General features: G+C 43.3%; 1 protein-coding gene across 4 annotated transcripts; it reads left to right on the top strand.

Annotated features, from left to right (window-relative positions):
- The first annotated feature begins 848 nt into the window (after positions 1–848).
- Poglut1 (protein O-glucosyltransferase 1) lies at positions 849–20,705 on the top strand. Of its 4 annotated transcripts, none has more exons than XM_021648593.2 (11): positions 849–961; positions 2,245–2,335; positions 3,331–3,474; positions 5,515–5,650; positions 6,634–6,755; positions 8,409–8,468; positions 10,727–10,826; positions 13,775–13,833; positions 16,290–16,457; positions 18,033–18,089; positions 18,882–20,705. In XM_021648593.2, the coding sequence occupies exons 3-11, from the start codon at positions 3,380–3,382 to the stop codon at positions 19,036–19,038; spliced, it is 954 nt and encodes a 317-aa protein (XP_021504268.1). In that variant the 5' UTR covers positions 849–961; positions 2,245–2,335; positions 3,331–3,379; the 3' UTR covers positions 19,039–20,705. The 4 variants fall into 4 exon arrangements, with proteins under 4 accessions (XP_021504268.1, XP_060226373.1, XP_021504267.1 ...); XM_021648592.2 differs by lacking the exon at positions 849–961 and adding an exon at positions 1,436–1,622; XM_060370390.1 differs by lacking the exons at positions 849–961; positions 16,290–16,457 and adding an exon at positions 1,435–1,622.
- The last annotated feature ends 1,949 nt before the right edge of the window (positions 20,706–22,654 follow it).

The raw sequence follows: 22,654 nt of genomic DNA, 5'->3' as shown, positions 1-22,654 counted from the left end.
TCCCTTCCTCTTCTTCTCCTATGCCCCTTATTTTTCTTTATTTTTGAGATAGTCAGTGCTGGCCTAGAACTCCCAGCAATCCTCCTGCCTCAGCATCCGGAGTGCTAGAATTATAAGCACAAGCCATCATGCCAGGCTCTTATAGTTCTTTAAATGGCCATCTTCTTCCTCCTGCTCCTCCTCCTCTTCCTTCTTCATCTTTCTGTCCTGCTGAGACTATTAGAATTATAGGCATTTGCTACTATGCTTGGCTGAGATACTTTTGTTTTGTTGTTATTGTTGTTGTTTTTCTTTTTTCTTTTCTTTTTTCTAGTCAGGGTTTCTCTGTGTAACCTTGGCTGTCCTAGAATTCACTTTGCAGACCAGGCTGGCCTTGAACTCAAAGAGATCTTTCTGCCTCTGCCTCCCAAGCACTGGAGTTAAAGGGAGGCTTACCACTGCCTGGAATTTAAGGACACGTTTAGCCAAGTGGAGGTTACACTAAATGCAAGCTCAAAAATCAACAACCAAAAATGAAGCTTACATTCCTCAGGGTGTTAAAATAGAAGACTTAAAAAAAAAATCATACTGGCCCAGGTTGCATTGGCCTTTTCATTTTAAAAAAGGGTTAATTTTTTTACTTATTTTTAAATATGTGTCAGTGTTTGGGTAGTTACACTGGAGTGCAGGTGCCCACTGAGAAACTGGAGTTACAGGCAATTGTGCACCATGGGACATGAGTATTGAAAAATTCAACTCAGGTCGTCTGTAAGAGCAGTGTGTGCTCTAGGTCACTGAGCCATCTCTCCAGTATGACCCTGTGTTTTGATTGGTTGCTGTGAGTCTCCTGAACTTCAAATGAGCACTAACCCGTTTGAAGTTCAGTTTGTGGTTGGCAAGGTCTGGTGGCATGTACATACAAACTTTGGAAGCTGAGGCAAGAGGATCATGAGGATCAAGAGGATCAAGAGACCAGCCTGAGGTATAACAGTAACACTCTGGCTCAAGAATAAAAGAACTTAATGATAATGGTAAAATATGTAACTTTTGAAAAAAATGTCCAATTTGCTTATTGATATTTTTTGGTTTGCTATGGCCTTTTGGAACATATTACAGGTCTCAGTACAAAACAAGGGCTTACTATAAATTTTTTAACACCCTCGATCTGTTACGTTGTTATAAGTTCCTATTACAAAAGGACCTGTGCTACCAATTTGCAACTGTGGTCTAACAGAATGGATCCATTCACATGCTCAATAAATAAGTGGTTTGGTGTTCTAGGATGACCTAGCCTAGGCTCTGTTGTAGCTCGAGCGAGGAGGTACACTACCTGCTCAGTTTGTCACCGAATGGAAGGACTGACCACTGTTTCTTGTGCTATCCTGGCCGGCTTCCAGAGCCTCATTTCCCAAACCCGACTCCGGGAGGCCTGGGGGCGGGCTCTGCAGCCATCTTTGTGTAGGGCAGCTCCCTGTGCCGAGGCGCCCGCGGCCATCCCTGTGCTGGGCGGCGCGCTTCCGCCGGCGTGCGGGTCTGAATCCGCAGTGGTGTGCGGGTGATGGAGCGGCGGGCAGGCTGTCGGCTTAGGCCATGGATGCTGTTAGTGCTCCTGTTGCCGGTGCAGGGCCGCCAGAAGGAGTCAGGTGGGCTCCGGGCAGGAACGAGCCTGCCGCTGCGTCTCGGGGTCCGCTCGGGTCCCTAGGCGCTCGCCCCCGCGCGCGGAGGATGCTGTGCGGCTGCAGCGCGAAGGGGGTGGAGGGACTGTGGGCAGGGGCGGGCAGAGGTGTATGGTGGGCCTCTGCTTCTAGCCTTAGACCCTGGAGAGTAACCCCCCACTCTCCAGAATTGGGGGTGGTAGGGAAAGATGTTCCCTGTTTAACGCAGAAGGCTGTTTTGTGCCTCTCTAGAACACCTTCAGGAGAGAGGGAGGCTCCTAGCTGTTTCGACATAACAGATGAGGGAGAGTTATGTCCAATAGTTTGCATTGATTCGCACTATGGGGCTCAGTATGTCGAAGTTCCAGTGTATCCATAGCCATGTGAAGGCCAAACATTAAGCTTGTGCCTTTTCCAATTTCTTAGGTAGAGGAGCAGACTTGACTCAAGCCCCGACAAGTTACACAAAGAATCCTTGGCATTTCGTTTCCACTGCTGGGAAAGGAAGGGGATTTCTCCAAGTGTTGGTCTTCTGTTGCTTCTGCCTGCTGCTTGCAAATAGGAATGCCAAGGGTATTTTGTTAACTCTCATTTCCTTCACTTTTTGAAGGCTCAAAATGGAAAGTATTTATTGACCAAATTAACAGGGCTTTGGAGAATTATGAACCATGTTCAAGTCAAAACTGCAGCTGCTATCACGGGTGAGTTCCTTGATGTGTCTCTGGGAGCTGGATTCTTGTTGTAGGGACCTTCCCTAAGTCCCCTGAGAGACCTTGATGGCAGTTATCGGTGGCTCCACGCTATGGAAATGGCCTGGAATGGGAGATCTCGGCTCAGTGTTGTCTACCCCGCCTCTATTCCCTATGCTGTTCAGCAGGTGTACTTTCCATTTCTCCTATAGACTGAAAGCTTGGGAGGGCCAGAGTCTTTGTTATCCTTGTCTCTGGTGCTGGCTGTCTGCAAGTGCACTTTAAAGGGATGGACGTGTTCGTCATCTAATCAGTATTTCCTCTTGTTTTATTTATTTATTTATTTATTTATTAGCCCTCCTCTTGGTTTTTATCTGTAAGGTGTGCAGGTTTGGGCTGGGTTTAGTACAGTCCAAAGATAAGCACAGTGTGATAAGGTCCGACTTCTAACCTACATCTCCCACTGACTACCCATTAGGGTAACTCCTCCGAAAGTTTATTTGCTAAGCAGCAATCAGAGCTTTTTGGTTTTTTTAATCTTTTTATTCTGATTCCTCAAAAATTCACCTAGGTGGCTGGAGAGATGGCTCAGAAGTTAAGAGCACTGGCTGTTCTTCCAAAGGTCCTGAGTTCAATTCCCAGCAACCACATGGTGGCTCACAACCATCTATAATGAGATCTGGTGCAGTTTTCTGGCCTGCAGGCAGAACACTGTACCTGTACTGTATAAATAACAAATGAATTAACCTTTAAAAAAATTCACCAGATGCTAATGATGCTTGCCGAAACTTACTTTGTGCTGAACTTGAAAAGAGGTGTAGAGTAACTTATTTCCTAGTTACTGCAGCCTCCGCTCCTGAGTTTGGTGCTTTTGCAGAGGAGTTGCGGGTTCCTATGCACTACTTTCCCCTGTTTAGTATATTCTCTGAACAGAAAGCACTTGGGAGTGGATGGAATGGCGTTCTTCTCTTGGCCTGCTTTGCTCTATGATTTCCATTCTTCCGCAGCATCATAGAAGAGGACCTGACTCCTTTTCGAGGTGGTATCTCCAGGAAGATGATGGCCGAGGTGGTCAGACGGAAGCTAGGAACCCACTACCAGATCATTAAGAACAGGTTATACAGGGAAGATGACTGCATGTTTCCCTCCAGGTAAATGAACATGGAATCCTGTAATGGTATTAGAACATATAGGCTGGCTTGATGGGACTCAGGTACCAGCTGGAGGAGTAGCAAGTGCATCTTTCCTCATACTTGAGAGCCTGCTAAGTATGGGTAAACTCACCTTGCCTGGGATTTTTTTTTATCAGCTATTTTATGTAAACCTAGTGGACATCGCTAACTTTGGCTTTGACTCTGTCCCTTCTCTTTTTTGCCTGGTTCCACAAGCTATGAGGAACAAGGTAATGAAACCTGGCAGGGTAGTGTAAGCTACAGGAGGACATGAGGGAGGGGGATTTAGGAGTGTCTGTTGTGGGCCAGGTACACTCTTGTAGCTGCATAGTAATAACTCATTGTATGGATTTCTTCATTTGGTCTTCTATCAGGGAATATTTAAATTATTCCTTACAACATCCCTGCAAAATTTGACTAATACCAGCATTGCTGTAGTGAGCATTCTCATGCATGTACCTTTGATCGCACTGGTCATGTACATGTAGGCTAAATTCCCAGAATAACTAGGCTAAGTAATGAATTTTGTGTCTATTTCTCATGCTTTAAAAACATATTTTAATTAATTAATTTACTAATTTCTTTGAGACAGTGTCTCATGATATAGCTCTTGTTGACCTGAAACTTGCTACATAGACCAGGCTGGCCTTGAACTCAGAGTTCCACCTGTTTCTGCCTCCATAGTGCTAGGATTAAAGACGTATACCACTATGCTTGGCTGACATGCTCTTAAGTAGACCTCATACCCTCTAATGCAATGCTGTGTATTAGACTTTTAAAATCTTTGTTGATCAGATTGTTAAACATTGACTGGTTTTGTTGACACTTCTTACTACTAATATGAGCCATTGATTTTATTTTGCTAGTTATCAACTTGTATGTAAAACTGTTTTAGCCTGGTATGATGACTGTAATTCTGGGTCTATAATCCCGGCCTCTTGGGAGGCTGTATGAGGCCAGATGGTCTATGTGATAAGTTCCAGGCCAATCATGTTGCCAGAAAATTCTGATCAGTCAGGTGATGCCCCAAAATGTTGCTGGTTAGGACCTCAAAGGATAGGGCAAAAAACAAGCTAAGCATTTTCTCTTTCTTTCAGAAAAATAAATAAATAAATTCTCTGAAGCTTCTCAGGGACTCCAAGTCAGAAAGTGGTATGGTAGCCTTCTGGATTGGGTCAATGCCGTTCCTGTCTAGCAAAACCAGTTTTGATAACGCTCTGTGTTTAGGTTGAAGGTATGAGAGGTTTTCCTTCCTGGCGATGTAATCATGGTAGAAAGAAACATGCTATCCAGGTAGCTTTCTGATACTGTAACAGATCATCTGAGACAAGTAACTATGGAGGAAAGGTTGATTTTGGCTCATGGTTGGGGAGTCTTCAGTCATGGTCATCTGGCTCTCTTGCTTTTGGGCCTGTGGTTATGTAGCACCGCAGGGAGGGTTAGTACAAGGTAGGCAAACCCTCTTACCTCCTGTCACCTGGGAACGTGAGGAAGCAGGGGAAGGAGGGGAGCGAGAAAGACAGAACAGCTTACCTTCCCCTTTGAAGGCACTCTGTGATCGATAACCGCCTGCTTCTTAAATGTTCCCCATCACCCCCCCAGTTAGGCAAAGCTGAGGACCAGACATTCCAAATCCAGACCATAACAGTATCTTTGTGTGAGAGGGAAGGCCAAGGAACACAGTTAGACAATAAGGTCTTCCCAGTTTCGGTATGAAAATTTGCATCTTGTCTACTGATTAAACTATTCTGCGTCATGGGACTAAAAACCTGGTAACGAATAGAGAGGTGGCACGAGTACAAATGGTATTCTCTTCAAAGTTAGGCTTATTGGAGCAACTTGGCTAAGAACTGTAACCCGCCCTGTGTAAAAAGTGGCATAGTCCCTTTAGAAGGGTTGCTTGCGGGGCACTGCAGTGGGCCGGAGGTCTGGGCAATGGCTTGTCTCACTCTAACACTAGGATCATTCTTACAGCCTGAGGCACCGCTCTGACGACCCTGTTATTTGTCTGATTGACAGGTGTAGTGGCGTCGAACACTTTCTTTTGGAAATTATTAGTGGCCTCCCTGACATGGAAATGGTAATCAATGTACGAGATTACCCTCAGGTTCCTAGATGGATGGAGCCTACCATTCCTGTCTTCTCCTTCAGTAAGGTGAGCACAGGCAGGGCCACATGGGGCTGGAGGTGATCCCCCTGTATGAGCCTGCTCCTCTCACAGTCTGATGGGCATTGGTGAGGATGAGACTGGGGATCCAGGAATCAGCGTGGTCTGTGTTCATTTCACAGTCTCAGAGCAGTAAGAAATAGAATATTTATTAAGTATTCATCAGACACCGTCCTTCTAAAATATTTTCCGTCATTTTGTGTGGAAAATAATCCCATAGATAGAATTAGGGATATCCTTTCCCCCATTACAAGGAGATGGAGACATACATTCGAGCACACACTCAGTGGTGAAGAGGAGGAGTTGGCATTCAGACTACTGTGGTCAGTGCTATTTTCTGATCCATACTCTCAAAATAGCCCCTGGGAAATAACTGGGAACTGGTAAAGCAGGGAAAACACCAGGATGTAACAGCAGTTACATTTTGACAGAACTGATTATTCATAATTGGGAATATCATTCCTCCCTCCCTCCCTCAGAAAAACCCTCCAGAATTTTGAGGAACTGAAAAACTTGACCTTTATGATTAATATGACTAAAAAGTCTGGGACTCAGGGAGTGTATACTTCTTGTTTTGTTTTTCTGAGGCAGGGTTTCTCTGTGTAGCCTCGGCTGTCCTGGAACTCACTGTGTAGACCGGGCTCCCTCAAACTCAGAGATCCGCTTGTTGGGTCTGTTACTTTTAATTCTTGCTTTTTAATGTCTGTAGTCTAGGCATAGAGGGTGATGTTTTTGCTTTGCTTTATGGTGCTGGGTATTAAACTCACAGTTTCGTTTATGCTAGGTAAGTGCTCTGATCACTGAGCTGTATTCCCAGATCTAATGTCTAGAATCTAGGCCTGCAGACCAATAAAATGTTTCTCTGTCAGGTGGGCACGGTGAAATTGTTTGTCCCAACTCATATATAGCAGTCAGCTGCTTCTCATTCTCTTCTAAAACTTCCTTAAAATTCTTTCCTGTTTCTGTCCAAGACATCGGAGTACCATGATATCATGTATCCTGCATGGACATTTTGGGAAGGGGGCCCTGCTGTGTGGCCACTGTATCCTACAGGTCTCGGACGGTGGGACCTCTTCAGAGAAGATATGATGAGGTAGGTCCTTTAGGCAGGTTTTGTTTTTCCTGCCTTGTGAGTTTTCTTGCAATAAGCAGTAGAATACAGTCGTTAATATAAGATTACTACCTGGGCTGGGGAGATAGCTCAGCGGGTAAGAGCACTTGCTGTACAACATGAGGATCTGAGCGTGGATCTGTAGCATCCATGTAAAATCCAGGCAGTGTTCTGGGGATCAGAGACAGGTGGATCTGGGGAGCTCACTGGCCTCGCCTAGGTGAGCATCGGGTTCAGTGAAAAACCATGTCACAGGGGAATGAAGACTGACATCTGATATCTTCTTTTCAGCCAGGATGCACTTGAAGTCAAGTGCACACAAACGTGTACAAATGGGTACACACAAGTGTGCGCCCTCCCACACACACAAAGCATAAAAGTCACAGACCATTAATAGCATAAGCAGTTTTGCTCTATATAAATATTCATGTTGGGCCTAAGGATAGAGCTCAGTTGGTAGGACACTTGGCTAGCATACATGGAGCCCAGGGTTTGACTCCCAGCATTGTAAAAACTGGTTATGGTGGCTGATGCCCATAATCCTGACCCCGGGGCAGATGGAAGTAGGAGGATCAAAAGTTCAAGGCCAACCTCAACTATGTACTGAGTTTGAGGTGCTCAGTTCCTGTGAATTTGTTGTCATATGCTAGTTGTATTACCGGCCTTCTACTCAGGGAGGAAACCCTTACTGTGCCAACTAAACAATCCTGTGCTTGCCATTTGCACTCTGTGTACTTTGTTTCAGTGAGTTAATGTTATTGGATTGGTGCATTTGTTGTAATTCCTGGCAAGGCCTGTTGTTATAAGGAAAGAAATCTCAACACTTGATTTTGCCAAAGAAGGCTCAGGAGCCAGCTGCAGGAGTGAAAGCCTGTGAGCTCAGAGAGGCAGAGAAAGCGCCCAGAAGGAAAAAGCACTTCAGCTGATGTCCCAGAAGGAAAAAGCCCTTCCTGCTTTGCTCACATTTGAGAAGCTCTGCTGACAGCCCTGGAGGGAAAAGCCAAAAGCCAAAGGCTTTTTCTTCTTCTCCACATTGTTTTAAATAGCCTTCAACTCAAAGTCCTGCCCTCTCCCCGCATTCAGCTTAATCCCTGTCAGCTGGTTACTTGCTCTGCCGTCTTTTTATTTGTTTTTGATTTTTTGAGACAGGGTTTCACTGTGTAGCCTTGACTATCCTGAACTTGCTTTGTAGACTAGGCTGGCCTTGAACTCAGAGATACATCTGCCTCTGCCTCCTTGACTGCTGGGAGCATAGGCGTGCGCCACCGCGCCCAGCTTTGCTCCACCTCTTGACCTAGGCTTGACTTTATTTACTCCTATTTACAGAAAGCTTTGGATTAAAGGTTTGTACTAGAGCTGAGCCACTCTACAGCTATCAACAGGTTTTCACAGTTCACAGTCTCAGAGTTTGCAGTGGGATTAATGAAGCCCATAATCCTGACACTGGGGAGATGGAAGTGTCTCTCCTGCAACAAAGCCCCTTCAGAACATGGAAATGCTAACAGAAGGGCTTGGTTTAGCAGCCTTGAACAGGTTCATTTAAAGGTGCACACTTCTGAGCTAGTCTTCAGAAGTGGCTAAAACATATAGTCTAGGGAACAGCCCCCAAAATTAATAAACATTTTATATTTTCAGGTCAGCAGCACAGTGGCCATGGGAAAAGAAAAATTCTACAGCGTATTTCAGAGGATCAAGGTGATTACATTTTCTCACCTATGATAACTATATTCTCTTGAGCTGTGGGTAAAATTACGCTGTCTTGAGGGTACATTGTCTCCTGTTGCGCAGTGGAAAAGCTAAGATAACTGAAAAATTAATGTGGAATGATGGCCAGGCATAGTGGTACACATCTCTAATCTTGCACTCAAAAGACAGAGGCAGGACTGCTACAAGCTCTAGGCCAGCCTCATCTTCAATACAGGGTTCCAGGCTGTCCTGATCCGAGTAGTAGTTTCCAGGCTAGCCAGGGTCGCACAGTGAAACCCTGTCTCAAAAGCCACCATCATCATCACCACCAACAAAAACGTGGACTGGATCTTAGACTAGAGAAGAATTCAATTACGGTTAGGGTTTGTCAGCTCGGCCCAAACAGTAGTCACCTGGGAGGAGGTAACTTCAGTTGACTACCTCAGTCCAGTTGGTGTATAGGCATGTCTGTGGGGGCATTTTCTTGATGGGTGATTGGTGTGAAGCCTAGCCCATGGTGGGCAGTGCCTCCCTGGGGAAATAGTCCTAGGAAGTATAAGAAAAGGAGCTGAACTTGACCCTGTAAACAAGCCAGTAAGTAGCTTTTCTCCGAGGTTCCTGCTTTTGCTCCCCCAATTCCCTCAAATATCAGCTGTGATTGGGACATGTAAGCCAGTCAGACCCTTTCCTCCCTGTATTGCTTTTGGTCATGGTGTTACCATGGAAATAGAAAACAAACTACTACATGGGTTACTTGCCAAACCACTCACGGTTCAACTGAAATTCAGAGGAGTTCCCCAAACAGTTACTCAGTCCGTATTTATAGTGTGCCATCTGTCGAGCCAAGTGGGTGATGCTCTTCTTGTTTGGTGTTTCCTAGAAGTGGCAAGGCTTTGCACCTCAGTCTCTGATGAGTGCCAGATTGCACCTGGCCACCAACCACACAGGCAGTATCTGTGGAATGGATAGATAGGAAGGGAGAAGAGTTTGTGTTTTTTGTGGTGGTGTGCTATCAGAGGTCATACATGCATCTTCTCACCTGGCTTGGTCAGTGGATTTCAGAATACAGGTGGGCTTAATACCCATGATTCTCACTTTTTTTTTTTTTTTTTTTTTTTGAGACAGGGTCTTGCTATATAGCTGAGGCTAGCCTTAAACTTGAGACCTGCTTGCTTTCTAAGTAGCTAGGATTATAAGCATGTAATCACTATGCCTAGCTCTTGCCTTTCGTTGTTGTTATTGTCTGTATATTTTGAGATAGGGTCTCAGTTTGTAGTCCTGGCTGGCCTGGAGCTCACAGAGAGCCTCCTTTGCCTCCTGAACAGTGAGATTAAAGGCATGTGCCGCTATGCCCAGCTTGGGCTTTACAATGCATACACAGCAAAGGCCATGTAGCTATTTTGGTGAGTGATGATTATCACACCTGTGAACAGCTGCCATCACAGCTGTGAATAGCAACGATGCTAGGCCTGGATGAAAAACCATTCTCTAGAATATAGCTGTAGTGACTAGAACGTCATTGTCTTAGTGGGGGTTACTTTTGTTGTGATGGAAAAACCATAATCAAAAGCAACTTGAGAGAATAGTTTATTTCATTCACATCAAAAGCCATGAGGGTAAGAACTGACACAAGATAGGAACCTGGAGGCAGGAGCTGATGCAGAGCACACGGAAGGGTGCTGCCTACTGGCTTTCTCCTCCTGGCTTGCTCAGCCTGCTTTCTTACAGAACCCAGAATCGCCACATTAGCCAGAGATACATGTAGTGGGCTAGGCTCTTCCCCCATTGATCTCTAATTCAGAAAATGTCTTACAGCCTGATCTCACGGGGGCGTTCTTAGCTTTTGGCAAGCTGACATACAATTAGCCAGTACAATCATACTCAGACGAGATGTGGTGCCACATTCTTACAATACCAGTGATTCAGATCACCAATCTGAATTAGGAATTCAAGGCCACATTTGTCTGTATAGTGAGTTTGAGGGTAGCCTGGGCTACATGAGATCCTGTTTCCAACAAACAATAAAACAGGATGTAAGCAAAGAAGGACTCAATAGTCCCTGTCTTTGGTGGGGAAAGTGGGGATAGCCTGAAGGACCAAGATGCCACAGTACCCAGGATTCCCTTCCTCTACTGCCCCAGACTGAGGGAGCCATCCCATCTGTGGCAACAGTCACTGTACTGGCCAAGTACCGCTCACCTCTTAAGGGATTGTGGGAACACGATGGTGTAGGCCACATAGATTTATGTTCTGTGTTTTCTCTATAGGACAAGCCCAGAAAGAGATCCTCTCATTCTCCTATCTCGGAAAAATCCAAAACTCGTTGATGCAGAATACACCAAAAACCAGGCCTGGAAATCTATGAAAGTAATCAGCAACCATCTGAATTGAACCCCAGCAGTGATGACTCTGAGAACATGGCCAGCTGGGTAGAATTTGAGATTAGGTTTCCTCTCAGTGGTGAGACGAATGTAGAGCAAGTTCGGTGAACTAGTATTAGCATATATGTAAATTGCTGTTTTCCAGACTTCTTACGCCCTGTTATGCTGAGTGTGTCAGAAACGCTGAAGAGTTGAGAGTTTATAAGCTTTCCCTGTGAGAGGCCAAATAGTAAATATGGGGCTACCGAGGTCATTACTGCGTGGCCTGCTATAGCAGGGTGAGAGTAGCTTAGGCAACTTTCACAACACAGCTATTTCCTAATTATTATTTATGGGTCGCAAAATTTAAATTTCATGTGAAATTTGAATTTCCTGTGATATTTGAATTTTATGTAATTTTCTTTCCTTTTTTCCTTCCTTTTTTTATTTCTCTCTTCCTTTGTTTTTGTTTTTTGTTTTTGTTTTTGAGACAGTGTCACTATGTAGCTCTGGCTGTCCCAGAACTCACTCTGTAGAACAGGCTAGCCTCAAACTCACAGAGATCCAACTCCCTCTCCTGAATACTGGGATTAAAGTCGTGTGCCACCACACCTGCATTTCATGGAATTTTTACATATCAGAATTTTTTTTCCCAGTCACTTGAAAATGTAAAAATGTCTAGTCCATGGGTTCTATACCACCACATGGTGGGCTGGTCTGTGGACTATAGTTTACCAGTTTCTGGTTTAAATAGATGGCTCTCAATGGCTGTAGGCTACAACCTGAGTACTTAAACAGTGAGCTAAATGACTAAGTCTGGGGATCTGGCCCCAGGGCTCTTTATTTCTTTAAAATCAGAAAAATCCAGCCTTCAGCTTTGAGGTCCATCTGCTCTGACTGTGCCTTCTTACCTTAAGAATTTAAATCCAGACAGGTGGATCACTGTGAGTTTGAGGCCAGCCTGGTCTATAAAGTGAGTCTAGAACAGCCAAGTCTACACAGAGAAATCCTGCCTCAAAAAACAGAACACACACACACACACACACACACACACAAGTAAAATTCTAATTTCCTCATTTGCAGTTTCATCACAGCATATAAGCTTTATGGAGAAAAACTCGGTGTATCTCTGAAATGGATGCATTATTTGCATAGGTTTCATTTGTACATTTTTGTGTTGCTGTAGTAGGGTTTTAACCCTTGCCTCAGAATGCTAGAAAAACTCTATCCTTGAGCTATACCATTAGCCTATTATTTTTTTAATTTAAAATTTTTATTTTATGTATATGTGTATGAACTATTTTATGTGCCTGTTTCTTTAAATGACCCTATTCCCTTCAGTGTCAGTTGGTTCTTGGATTTCCAGGAATAGGAGAGGGTATAAAAAGCCAGAAGAGGCTGAGAGCTGGGAGAGAGAGTAGGCAGGGGTAGAATCCAGGAGACAGAAGAGTAAGATCAGAGAAGAAGTTGATGCAAGAAGAAAGAAGTTTGAGTAGGGCTAGAGAGAAGAGGAAAAGATATTGAACAAAATGATATTAAAAGACAGTTGAAGTGAATTGAACTAGCAGAGTTAAGACGAGAAGATGGTGACAGTTGAGCCAGGAGGAACGGAGCTGAGCCAAGGAAGATATTGTTAGGAGAGAGTTAGGAGAAGAACCCACAAACAAACTAGCCAAAGAATAATAATAAAGACTAAAAAGCTACATTTAATAAAAACTATATGTATGAGTGTTTTCACTGGAAGTATGTCTGTGTGTGTGTGTGTGTGTGTGTGTGTGTGTGTGTGTGTGTATGTGTGTGTGTGCCTGCAGAGGCCAGAAGAGGGTGCTGGAGTTATTATGAACAGTTGGAAGTTGCCATGAGGATGCTTGGAATTGAGCCCAGATTCTCTGCAAGAGCCGCAGGTACTCTTTATGACTGCAGTACCATCTCTCCAGCTCCATTCTTGGCCTATTTTATACAGTTTTGATCTAACAGGAGCAAATGAGTTTAAGAAACCTTTGGGGGAAAAATATGCACAGGAATTCAAGGGCATCCTCAGTTAGTGACTTTGAGACCAACCTGAGCTATGAAACCCTATTTGGAAGACAACTCAGGGAAAGTACAGCAAAAACAAAGAAATGAGAGAATGTGTTCATTCAGCACACAGGTTGGTGTCTCCTGTGGAGGGAGGCAGGGAAGCAAATAGGAAGGAGCAAGCCAGAGGGGCACTGACAGCTCTCAGATGCCTACTGCTAATGGGGGCAGGACTTGGTTTGTTAGATCTGTGTTGTTGTTTTTTATTATTTTCCTCCAAGAAAGTTTAGAAACCTGGGTATTTTATTATTGATTGATTTTGAGATAGGGTCTTCTGTAGCCTAAGCTGGCCTTAAGTTTTTGAGGTAGCTGAGGGTGACCTTGAACTCCAAATAGTCCTGCCTCTACTTTCACCACTGGAATCACAGGCATGGTATGGGCTGCCACACCAGGCCAGAGAGCTGGGCTTTTGTGAGAAGTGCTATGTCACCTGTGAATTGTTAGCAGTGGCTTAAATATTTGTTTTTAACTCCTTTCCAGGCCCAACAAATGTCTTTGTGAGTTACAGCCAGTAGCCCCATAAGCCAGCTCTTATGATGTTGTGTGTGTGTGTGTTTGTGCATGTATGTGTGTGTGTGAGTGAGATGGGCAATATACAATAACCTCATAGTTCAAAGGAAGGCAGCCAAGGTGTCAGGTGAGTTCAGACCCTAAAACAAAAGAGACCTGAGTCAAAAACACTGTAGCTGCTATTTAAGGTCATGTGACAACTGAGCAAGTCTCAGCTTTGAAACCTTGCTTCCTCAGTGGCCTAGTGAAGATAATGCCTCCTAGGCACGTTAGGTTCATTATGATGCTTGAATGAGGGTGAAATGTTTTACCAATGTGCCTGCCCATCAGTGCTATTGCCGGTGGTGAGAACTTCCTTTTTATCTACAGGATACCTTGGGAAAACCAGCTGCTAAGGATGTGCACCTTATAGACCACTGCAAATACAAGTAAGATTTCCACTTCTTTCTTTCTTTCTTTCTTTCTTTCTTTCTTTCTTTCTTTCTTTCTTTCTTTCTTTCTTTCTTTCTTTCTCTCTTTCTCTCTTTCTCTCTTTCTTTCTCTCTCTCTCTCTTTCTCTCTTTCTTTCTTTCTTTCTTTCTTTCTTTCTTTCTTTCTCTCTCTCTCTCTCTCTCTCCCTTCCTTCCTTCCTTCCTTCCTTCCTTCCTTCCTTCCTTCCTTCCTTTCTTTCTTTCTTTCTTTCTTAGACCGGTTTCTCTTTGTAGCCTTGGGTGTCCAAGAACTTGCTCTGGGCTGGCCTTGAACTCAGAGATCCACCTGCCTCTGCCACCACTATACAACCTAGTTACTTATTTCTGTATTGCCTTTGAAATACTTCACTTTGGAGACTTTCACCCAAAGTATCATGTTAATTAATTTGGTTAGCTTTTCCTGGGGCCTGCAGGGAACTGACCTGAGCCCTGTGGGCATTACAGAGAAGAATGAAACATGGTTCCTCAGCTAATTACCATTCATCAAAGTGGCGGGATCCCCTCTCCCCACAGCACTCCTCCCAAGAGTTAGATTGCATTTCCCACAGTAGTAAATGTTATAATGAGGGGCTACGGAAATAACGTGGTAGGGAAGCGTGTGCTTGCTCCGCAGACAAGAGGCCCTAGGTTCATCCCCATCATTGTAACAGACAGACAGGCTCCATAATGACATCCTGGGACTAAGAATTAGCTAAACAGGTCAGCTGAGGTTTGGGATGGGACTCGGGTGGAAAGACAATGGTTATTCCCAGGGGGAGTGGTGGGTTAGGGACAGGCACATATATGAGAAGTGCTGAGAGGAAAACAGTCTTTTCTTCGAGAGCTTCTTCCAGGGAGCTTCTTTTTGAGGACTGATTAGCTTAGGCTTGTTTTCCCTGTGCTGTGGAAGAAGAGGGTGATGTCCAGGAAGAGAGCTCGTCTTTTACTTGGTGAACTACATGAGGGGAAACAAAAAGATCTGGGAGCCTGACTTACTATGTAACTCAGTACCAGCTGAGGATGAATTTGAACTCCTGACCCTCCTATATCCACCTCCCAAATGTTCCTCTCTGCCCAGTATGGAGATTTTTTTACTCTTCAATATAATATATATACATATATATATATTTATTTATTTATCTCCCCCTTTGTTTTTTGAGACAGTGTTTCTCTGTGTAGCTCTGGCTGTCCTGGACTTGCTTTATAGACCAGGCTGGCCTGGAACTCACAGAGATCCACCTGCCTCTTCCTCCCAAGAGCTGAGATTAAAGGCATGTGCCACCACCGCCGGGTCTCAAAAAATATTTTTAACATTTATTTATTTCATGTGGGTACATATGTGCCATTGCATACTTGGGGAGGTCATACAACTCGCTAAGGCTGGTCCTCTCCTCCTACCCTCTGGGCTCTGGAAATTTAATGCAGGCCCTCAGGCTTGGTGGCAGGCACCGGCTGAACCATCTTGACAGCCTAGTTTTATTTTTTGTTTGTTTGCTTGATTTACCTTTTTAAATCGTACATCATTAAACATACTTTTTCATATATGTCTGAAATCTACAAAAAAAATCAAAACTAGTTATTTCTTTCTGATCCTATCTGTTTTCCACCCAGCACACAGCTGCTGGCCTCATATAGCTCTTTCTGGGGAAATCATTTCCTCTTTTGTTTACCTGGCATTCCTGGAAGAACCTGCAGCTCCAGCCCAGGAAAAGCAAGGAATTTATGGAAACTCCACAGACACATACAGATGTGTTCCTGAAGCCTGAGAATAGGGCATGGTGGCTCAATGCCTCCAGTTTAATCACTTGGGAGGATGAGGCAGGAGGATTTCTTTGAGTCCAAGGCCAGCCCAAGGTAAAATGTGAGACCATGTGATAGGGTGTCTATTGCTGTAATGAAACACCTTGACCAAAATCCACTTGGGGAGAAAGGATTTGTTTCAGTTTATAGCCTGTAGTTTCTCATCCTGGGAAGTCAGGGCAGGAACTCAAGGCAGGACCCTGGAGCCAGGTACCGAAGCAGAGGCCATAGAGGAGTGCTGCTTACTGATTTGCTCTCCATGGCCTGCTCAGTACCCTTCCTTATATAACCCAGGACCACCTGTCCAGGGGTGGCACCACCCCCAATGAGCTGGGCTCTCTCATGTCAATCATTAATCAAGGAAGTGCCCTACAGACATGGCTTTGGCAAACTGATAGAGGAATTTTCTCAATTGAGAATCCTTCCCAGATGACTCTAGCTGCTGTCAAGTTGGCAACTAACCAGCCTATCTTGTCTCAAAGACTAACATAGAAAAGGTAAAATTACAAAGGGAAGGAGGGTAACCATAGAAGCCGAGATGGAAATGGGGGCACAGGAGGATGGGGAGATAGGGCAGAGATCCAGTTTGTGGCAGCAGCCGTAGAAAATGAAATGTGCTTTCTTTCCTTTCTCAGGTATCTGTTTAATTTTCGAGGTGTGGCTGCAAGTTTCCGGTTCAAACACCTCTTCTTGTGTGGTTCGCTGGTCTTCCATGTTGGTGATGAGTGGGTAGAATTCTTTTACCCACAGCTAAAGCCATGGGTTCACTACATCCCAGTTAAAACAGACCTCTCCAATGTCCAGTAAGCACTTACCTTTCCTGCGACCTTTTTCTCTTAAGTACAGCCACTTGTTTTCTCAGATGATTTCATTTTTAAGGGAAAGTTTTTTCCTCCTTGAAAGACTGGTTGTACATTATCTAGGCAGTATAGTGTTATCTAGGTAGTATAGTGTTATCTAGTGGTATAGTATAGTGTTGTACATTATCTAGGTAGGTTATAAATGGGATTTAAGTTGAAGTGCTTTAATTTAAAGTGTTGTTTCTAACATAACATGCAGATGAAAAGTCTTTGGTCTTCAACAGTTGAAGATAGATTAGCTCTTGTTTATGTTGTCATTAGGATTTCTGATACAGCATAAGAGTTGGCCCAAGTGAAACCCTGGCAGACAGTCTTTCATGATGAGAGGAGACAGAAAGAGGTATGGAGAAGGGGCAGATATGTGAGCCCAGTTTCCTCCTCTGGCTAGAACAAGAATTCGGAGACAAGTTGAAAATGTAAATCTTTTCTTTATGTATTTATGTTGGGGGCCAGAGTGAATGAACAGTGAAAAACCATACGCACATGCCACTGTGTCTGTGTGGTTGTCAGACGTCAGAGAACAACTTCCAGGAGTCCCTTCTTGCCCTCCACCTTGCTGCAGCAGGGTTTGATTCCTACTACTGTGCACCCCTGCCTCTTGCTGAGATTGCAGATGTATGCCGCCATGTCCAGCTTTTCACATGGGTTTCAAGGGTAGACTTGGCTTGTCAGGCTTTTGCTGCCACCTGCTGAGCCATTTTTCTGGTCCCAGAAATTCTTCTTCACACTTGATTTTTTTATGATTATTGTACATTTTTATTTTTTCCAGAATATTTCCCAACCTTATATAAGAGAACATAGCATAATAGATAATAGTGACAGGTAACAGTCTGACTTCAGCTTTTTTTTTTTGTCTTTTGTCTCTTTTGAGACATGGTTTTATGTAACTCAGGCTGTCTTCAAACTTGCCACGTAGCTGAGGTAGCCTTGAACTTCTGATTCTCCTGCTTCTACCTCCCATGTGCAGGGAATGTCTGTATACACCATGCCCACACCATTCCTGGTTTTGCATGTAGATATATTTTTCTTTGCTATTATTTTATTTCCTTAGGCACCCTAAGCTCTTCGCTTTAAAGAAACTATCTACCACCAACATATCTACAGATTTATCTGTTGTCTGACTTCGTATTAATGACAGCGATCTCTATTTTAAAAGCTCGTGGTTTGTGTGTATATTTCTCTGTGTATGATGTGTATGTATTCGTTCATGTGTTTATGAAGGCTAGGGGTCAACCTTAGGTGTTATTTTTCAGGGGCCATACATTTTGTTCTTTTTGAGACAGAATCTTTCACTGAGACCTTGGGCTTGTCTATTAGAATTGGCTGGCTGACCAGCAAGCTCCAGGGATCCATCAGTCTCCAACTTACTAGCACAGGAATTAAAAGCACAAGCCACCATGCCTGGCGTTTTATGTGGGTATTGGGGCCAAACACAGGTCCCTGTGCTTGCATGGCAAATGCATGAGCTGCTGAGCCATCTCCTCAACCTCTACAGTGTCATGCTTCTTGTCATTTTAGGGAGCTGTTGCAATTTGTAAAAGCAAATGATGATATTGCTCAGGAAATTGCTGAAAGGTAAGCTCTATTCATTTGTGCTTTCTTGTCCTTTGCATCTGTCTTAAAGTTTTCTAAATATAACTACATTGACAATGTCCAAACCTCAGCTTCTCATTACAAAGATAATCCAGAGTCAAAGCTGTCCTGGAGACAAATAATACACACATTGACAAGTGCTCCATGTTTCAAATTTCAGTCTTTTATTTGTAAATTGTGTATTTGTGTGTCTCTGTGTGGGTATATGCATGTCAGTGCTGGTGCCCAAGAGGTCAGAGGCATAGAATCCCTGGAGCTGGAATTATAGGCAGTCATGAGCTGCTCCTTTGCAAGAGCAGTAACTCTTAACCAGTGTACTCCCTCTCCAGTGCCTAGACTTCAGTCTTCGAGGAACTAAGACAACTGTTTTTAGCTCGTGCCTCATACCTGTAATCCCAGCAATGGAGACACTGAGTCAAGAAAATTGCCCTGAGTTCCAGGACAGCATGGCCATGAAGTGAATTCTAGGCCAACCTGAAGTGAAGAGTGAGAAGTCTTAAAACTCCAAACCACACAAAACAACAACAGTAAACTTAGATATTTAAAAATGAATATTTGCTGGTAAACAATGCTTGTTTTTAAGAAACAAATACTAAGTTCTGTTGATAAATACATGCCTATGGATATGATAGTTATAGGGTTTTGGTTGTGAAATGCACATGAGTTAATTAAAATAAAATATTTGGAATGAGGCTCATGATAAAGTAGCCAGCCATATATAGGTTTATTATTAAAGCCTGTGATATAAAATATTCTTGCTAATCTTCTTTCTAGGGGAAGCCAGTTCATCATAAACCATTTGCAGATGGATGACATCACCTGTTACTGGGAGAACCTCTTGACTGAATACTCCAAATTCCTGTCCTACAATGTAACAAGAAGGAAAGATTATGATCAGATCATTCCCAGACTTTTGAAAACTGAACTGTAGTATCCGTCAGAGAACCAGAGTCCTGACAGTGAATCTGAGGTGTTCTGTGGTAAAATACCATGAGCATGAACCTATACCCTGAACACCTTTGGTCAAGCCAAACACCCAGTTTTCCTTATCATGTCTAATCCAGAGGGACTCTTGAGAAAGATCTAAAATGTGTGTAATGAACAGAAACGAAGCAGCTCGGCCCTTTGAAATCATGAAATAAGGATTTGGAACTGCATTCTAACCCTCATTTTCTTATGATCAATCAGAGCTTGTGCCTCAGGTCATCTACATGCTTCATCACTGTGAAACTGACTGGATCCACATGAAGATGCCCTCTTGTCCTGTCATTTGGAGCCAACCATTGATCATTGGGAACGAGTACAATACACTAGCAACTCTGAAGTTATTCTAGGCCCGATCTCTGTTCTTTTATTTTACTATGGAGTTTGTGAAAAATCCTTTGGTGTTTGTGAGAAATACCACAGTGATCATTCTTTCAAGAGTCTAAAGAAAGAGGAGCTCTGCCATGCAGTGCTGTTGGAGTTCTTTGGCACTCAGGAAGTTTCTATAATGCCTCAGTTGCATGAATAACTTTTGCAGTTGGATTTCAAGTTCCCATTTTGTGCCTTTATGCCCTTTGTCTCTCTAAAAGAGAGAGATAAAGAGAATTTATTTTCTAATATGTTCAGGAAGCAGTCTCATTGTGCCCCTGCAATTCTAGCACTGCTGACGTAGAGGCAGGAAGATGAGTTCATGGCCACCCTCAGCTAACACAAGAGCTTAAGGGCAGCGTGGCTACACCCGGTCCTGTCTCATAAATCTAACTCACGTTTTGCACACCTTTTATTTTGCCTTCTTAAGTTAGTGACTGCAGGACTGTCTCAATTTGCAGACACCACAATCTTCATATGTGAAGATCACATCATGAAGTGGCAATTGATAGAGCTTTCATTTTTTTACTTCTATATGAGGCAATTTAGGCAGATAATTATTGAAGAACTTCCTCATTACCCTCCTGGAAAAGATATAAGGACAGCTTGTGTCAAGTTAAAGCTCCAGTGTCACTTCTTTGAACATCGTTCTTGGCAGTTAGTGGCTAATATAACAGTCTGCTCAGGCCTGTATCATGTGCCACCATGCTGCACTGTAGTTACTTGACTGTTTCTTCCACTGTTTTGTAAGCTTATTGATGGATGAGAATGTTTCACTGCTCTTGATGTCTCCATCACACAGCACAGTGCCTCATGCAGAATTATTACGGAAGAACCATTTTGGGGGGATGAATGAGTGGGGAATGGACGGATACACTCACTTGACTTAACAAAATTGTTTTTAAATTGCTCAGTTACTGGCTGTAAAGGGGATGAGGTACAGTGTAAGAAATGGGTCAATATAGATCTTTACTTGCCCTCTCAAGGAGTAAGGGGTATCTTTGTTTATATAAACAAGTTACTCAGATCTTATTTGTACCTCATGTAGGTGGTATGAGAATGATGTGTAGCAGTATGTAGAGTGTGTGCTTTTGAAAATAGTTTGTATGCTCACACTTTTGAAGATTTTGTTGTAATACTATCACGGTCCCAGACTTAACCATTTTCTTCTCAAATTTTCATTTTCTCTACTGTAGAAAAGGTTTTAATTGTTTTCAATATGACCAAATACAGTATGTTTTGTAAGAGTTGTACTTGGTGAACCTGGCAAAGAGAACCTGCTGACCCAAGAGAAAACTGACAACTAAAAAAGCTGTTGAGTTTGATGAGCCACGTGGGCTGAGGGGCAAGCGGTGGTTTTAGGCAGTGATAACTGAAATTCTTCACTAGCAGCAATCCTTCCTCTAGCAACAAGTCCATGTCCTAAGGGTGAGAGCTGTGTACGATGTTAAAGTGCATTTTGACTACTCCCCACAACAACCTTCTGACTTTGACAATATTGCTCTGAGACCCTTCAAAAAGATGAGAGTGCAGAAGAGGCAGAGTGTCTTCCTACTGGCAAGAGAAGGTAGGCTGTGGTAGCTTGGGAAATATGGGAGGCTGACTGGAGAGAGGTGAGGTAGAGAAGGCGAGCAGTAGCAAACGACCTGGGGAATTTCTTGAAGTAGTTGGTAGCAAAGGCAACTTTACAAATGACTCTTTGGGGCTGGAATGTAGCTGAGTGGTAGAACATTTGCCTAGCATAGTTTCAATTTCCAGTAAAACAAAAAATCATCAAAATCAGTCATTAGTTGCCCAAAGGAAAAAAAGAGCTAAAGAGTTAGTGAAAAATCTGCTACTAGGATGTCGTCTGTGTCTACAGGGTACAGGATTCTGTGGACATGAATTATATGTAAATAATTTGTAAAATTTTCTTCATGTATTTTATGTATATGAATGATCTGTCTGCATGCTCATCAGAAGGGGCAATCAAATCCCATTACAGGATTTATTGTGAGCCATCACGTTGTTGCTGGGAATTGAACTCGGTATGTGGAAGAACAGCCAGTGCTCTTAATCATTGAGCCATCCCTCTAACCCCCATATGTCAATGATTTTGTCAGTGTTTGCCCAACCTTTGCCCTGTCCTCATTCAAGTCTACCCTGATTCTACAATTATTCTAGCTCAAGTGCTGAGGATTTCTCCCAAGACCTCAAGAATATCAGGTGAATGCAAGCACTCAACTTTTCCTACGGTTCAACTGGACAGGCAACACATTACTTTTGTTGGGCTTTCAGGCTTTGGGACCTAATTCCAGTGCCTTCAGACCAAGCAGGCAGGAAGCTAGAGCCAGGAATTGGGGGTCTGAATTCTTCATTCAACAGACAATTACTTGAGGCTGGTCGATCTCTGAGGACAGCCTGGTCTACACAGAGAAACCATATCTTGGGCCCCACCCCACAGCAAAGATAATTACTTAATACCTACTCCGTATTGCACTTCATTTGATGATTCATAAGTAGAGGTGACTATGCAACTTCAGATCAGCAAATAAGAAATTACAACAGTGCAGTAAATGCTGATGGGTGTTTGAGACCTTTCTGATACTTAGGTATAGAGTTATACCACAGTCAACTCCCAAAATCCTCACTATATTTTTATTAAAGTTTGTAATTATTTAGGTAAACAATGGAAGTAACTGTAGAGCACCACTGAGCTGTATATCCAGTGTGGTACTTTTAACTAGAAAAAAGTAGGTGAAGGGGTTTGCAAAGAGACTATGAGATTTATGGTAATGGCCAAGCATTAAATCATCACACAAACCGATTGGGAGTATTTTACCTTGCTGAACTTAAAAGTTTTGTCTTGGTGTTAAAAAAACAGTAGTTCAGAATTGGGTGTTATGATACTCTGGAGCTGGAGTACAGGTGGGTATGAGATGCCTCAAATAGGTGTGGGAAGCATGCTGTGGTCTCGTGGAGTCCTGGTGTCTTGAACTAAAAATCCTTCTGCACCACTCCCTAAATGCTGAAATTACAGACATGCACTTAAGTGAGAGGGCATTCTAGTGAGCACTAGACTTAGAAGCATATGAAGGTAACGGGAAGTAAAAATATTTTATTAAATGACAAAAACTCTGGATCTTTGATTTCTCAGAGCGGTGAGCATATAAATACTTGTAGTGGAACCCACGTTCCGGGGAAAAAAATGCCCA

This window comes from Meriones unguiculatus, chromosome 17 (assembly GCF_030254825.1).
Source record: "Meriones unguiculatus strain TT.TT164.6M chromosome 17, Bangor_MerUng_6.1, whole genome shotgun sequence".
NCBI lineage: Eukaryota > Metazoa > Chordata > Mammalia > Rodentia > Muridae > Meriones > Meriones unguiculatus.
The sequence above is the reverse complement of the archived record's forward strand: the minus strand, read 5'-3'. Positions and strand labels throughout refer to the sequence as shown.

Coding starts and splice junctions, on each gene's coding strand:
- Poglut1 (XM_021648592.2), top strand. CDS start 1,538: ATGGAGCGGCGGGCAGGCTGTCGGCTTAGGCCATGGATGCTGTTAGTG. Junction 1,623..2,244: donor GGGCCGCCAGAAGGAGTCAG/GTGGGCTCCGGG, acceptor CACTTTTTGAAG/GCTCAAAATGGAAAGTATTT. Junction 3,475..5,514: donor GACTGCATGTTTCCCTCCAG/GTAAATGAACAT, acceptor TCTGATTGACAG/GTGTAGTGGCGTCGAACACT.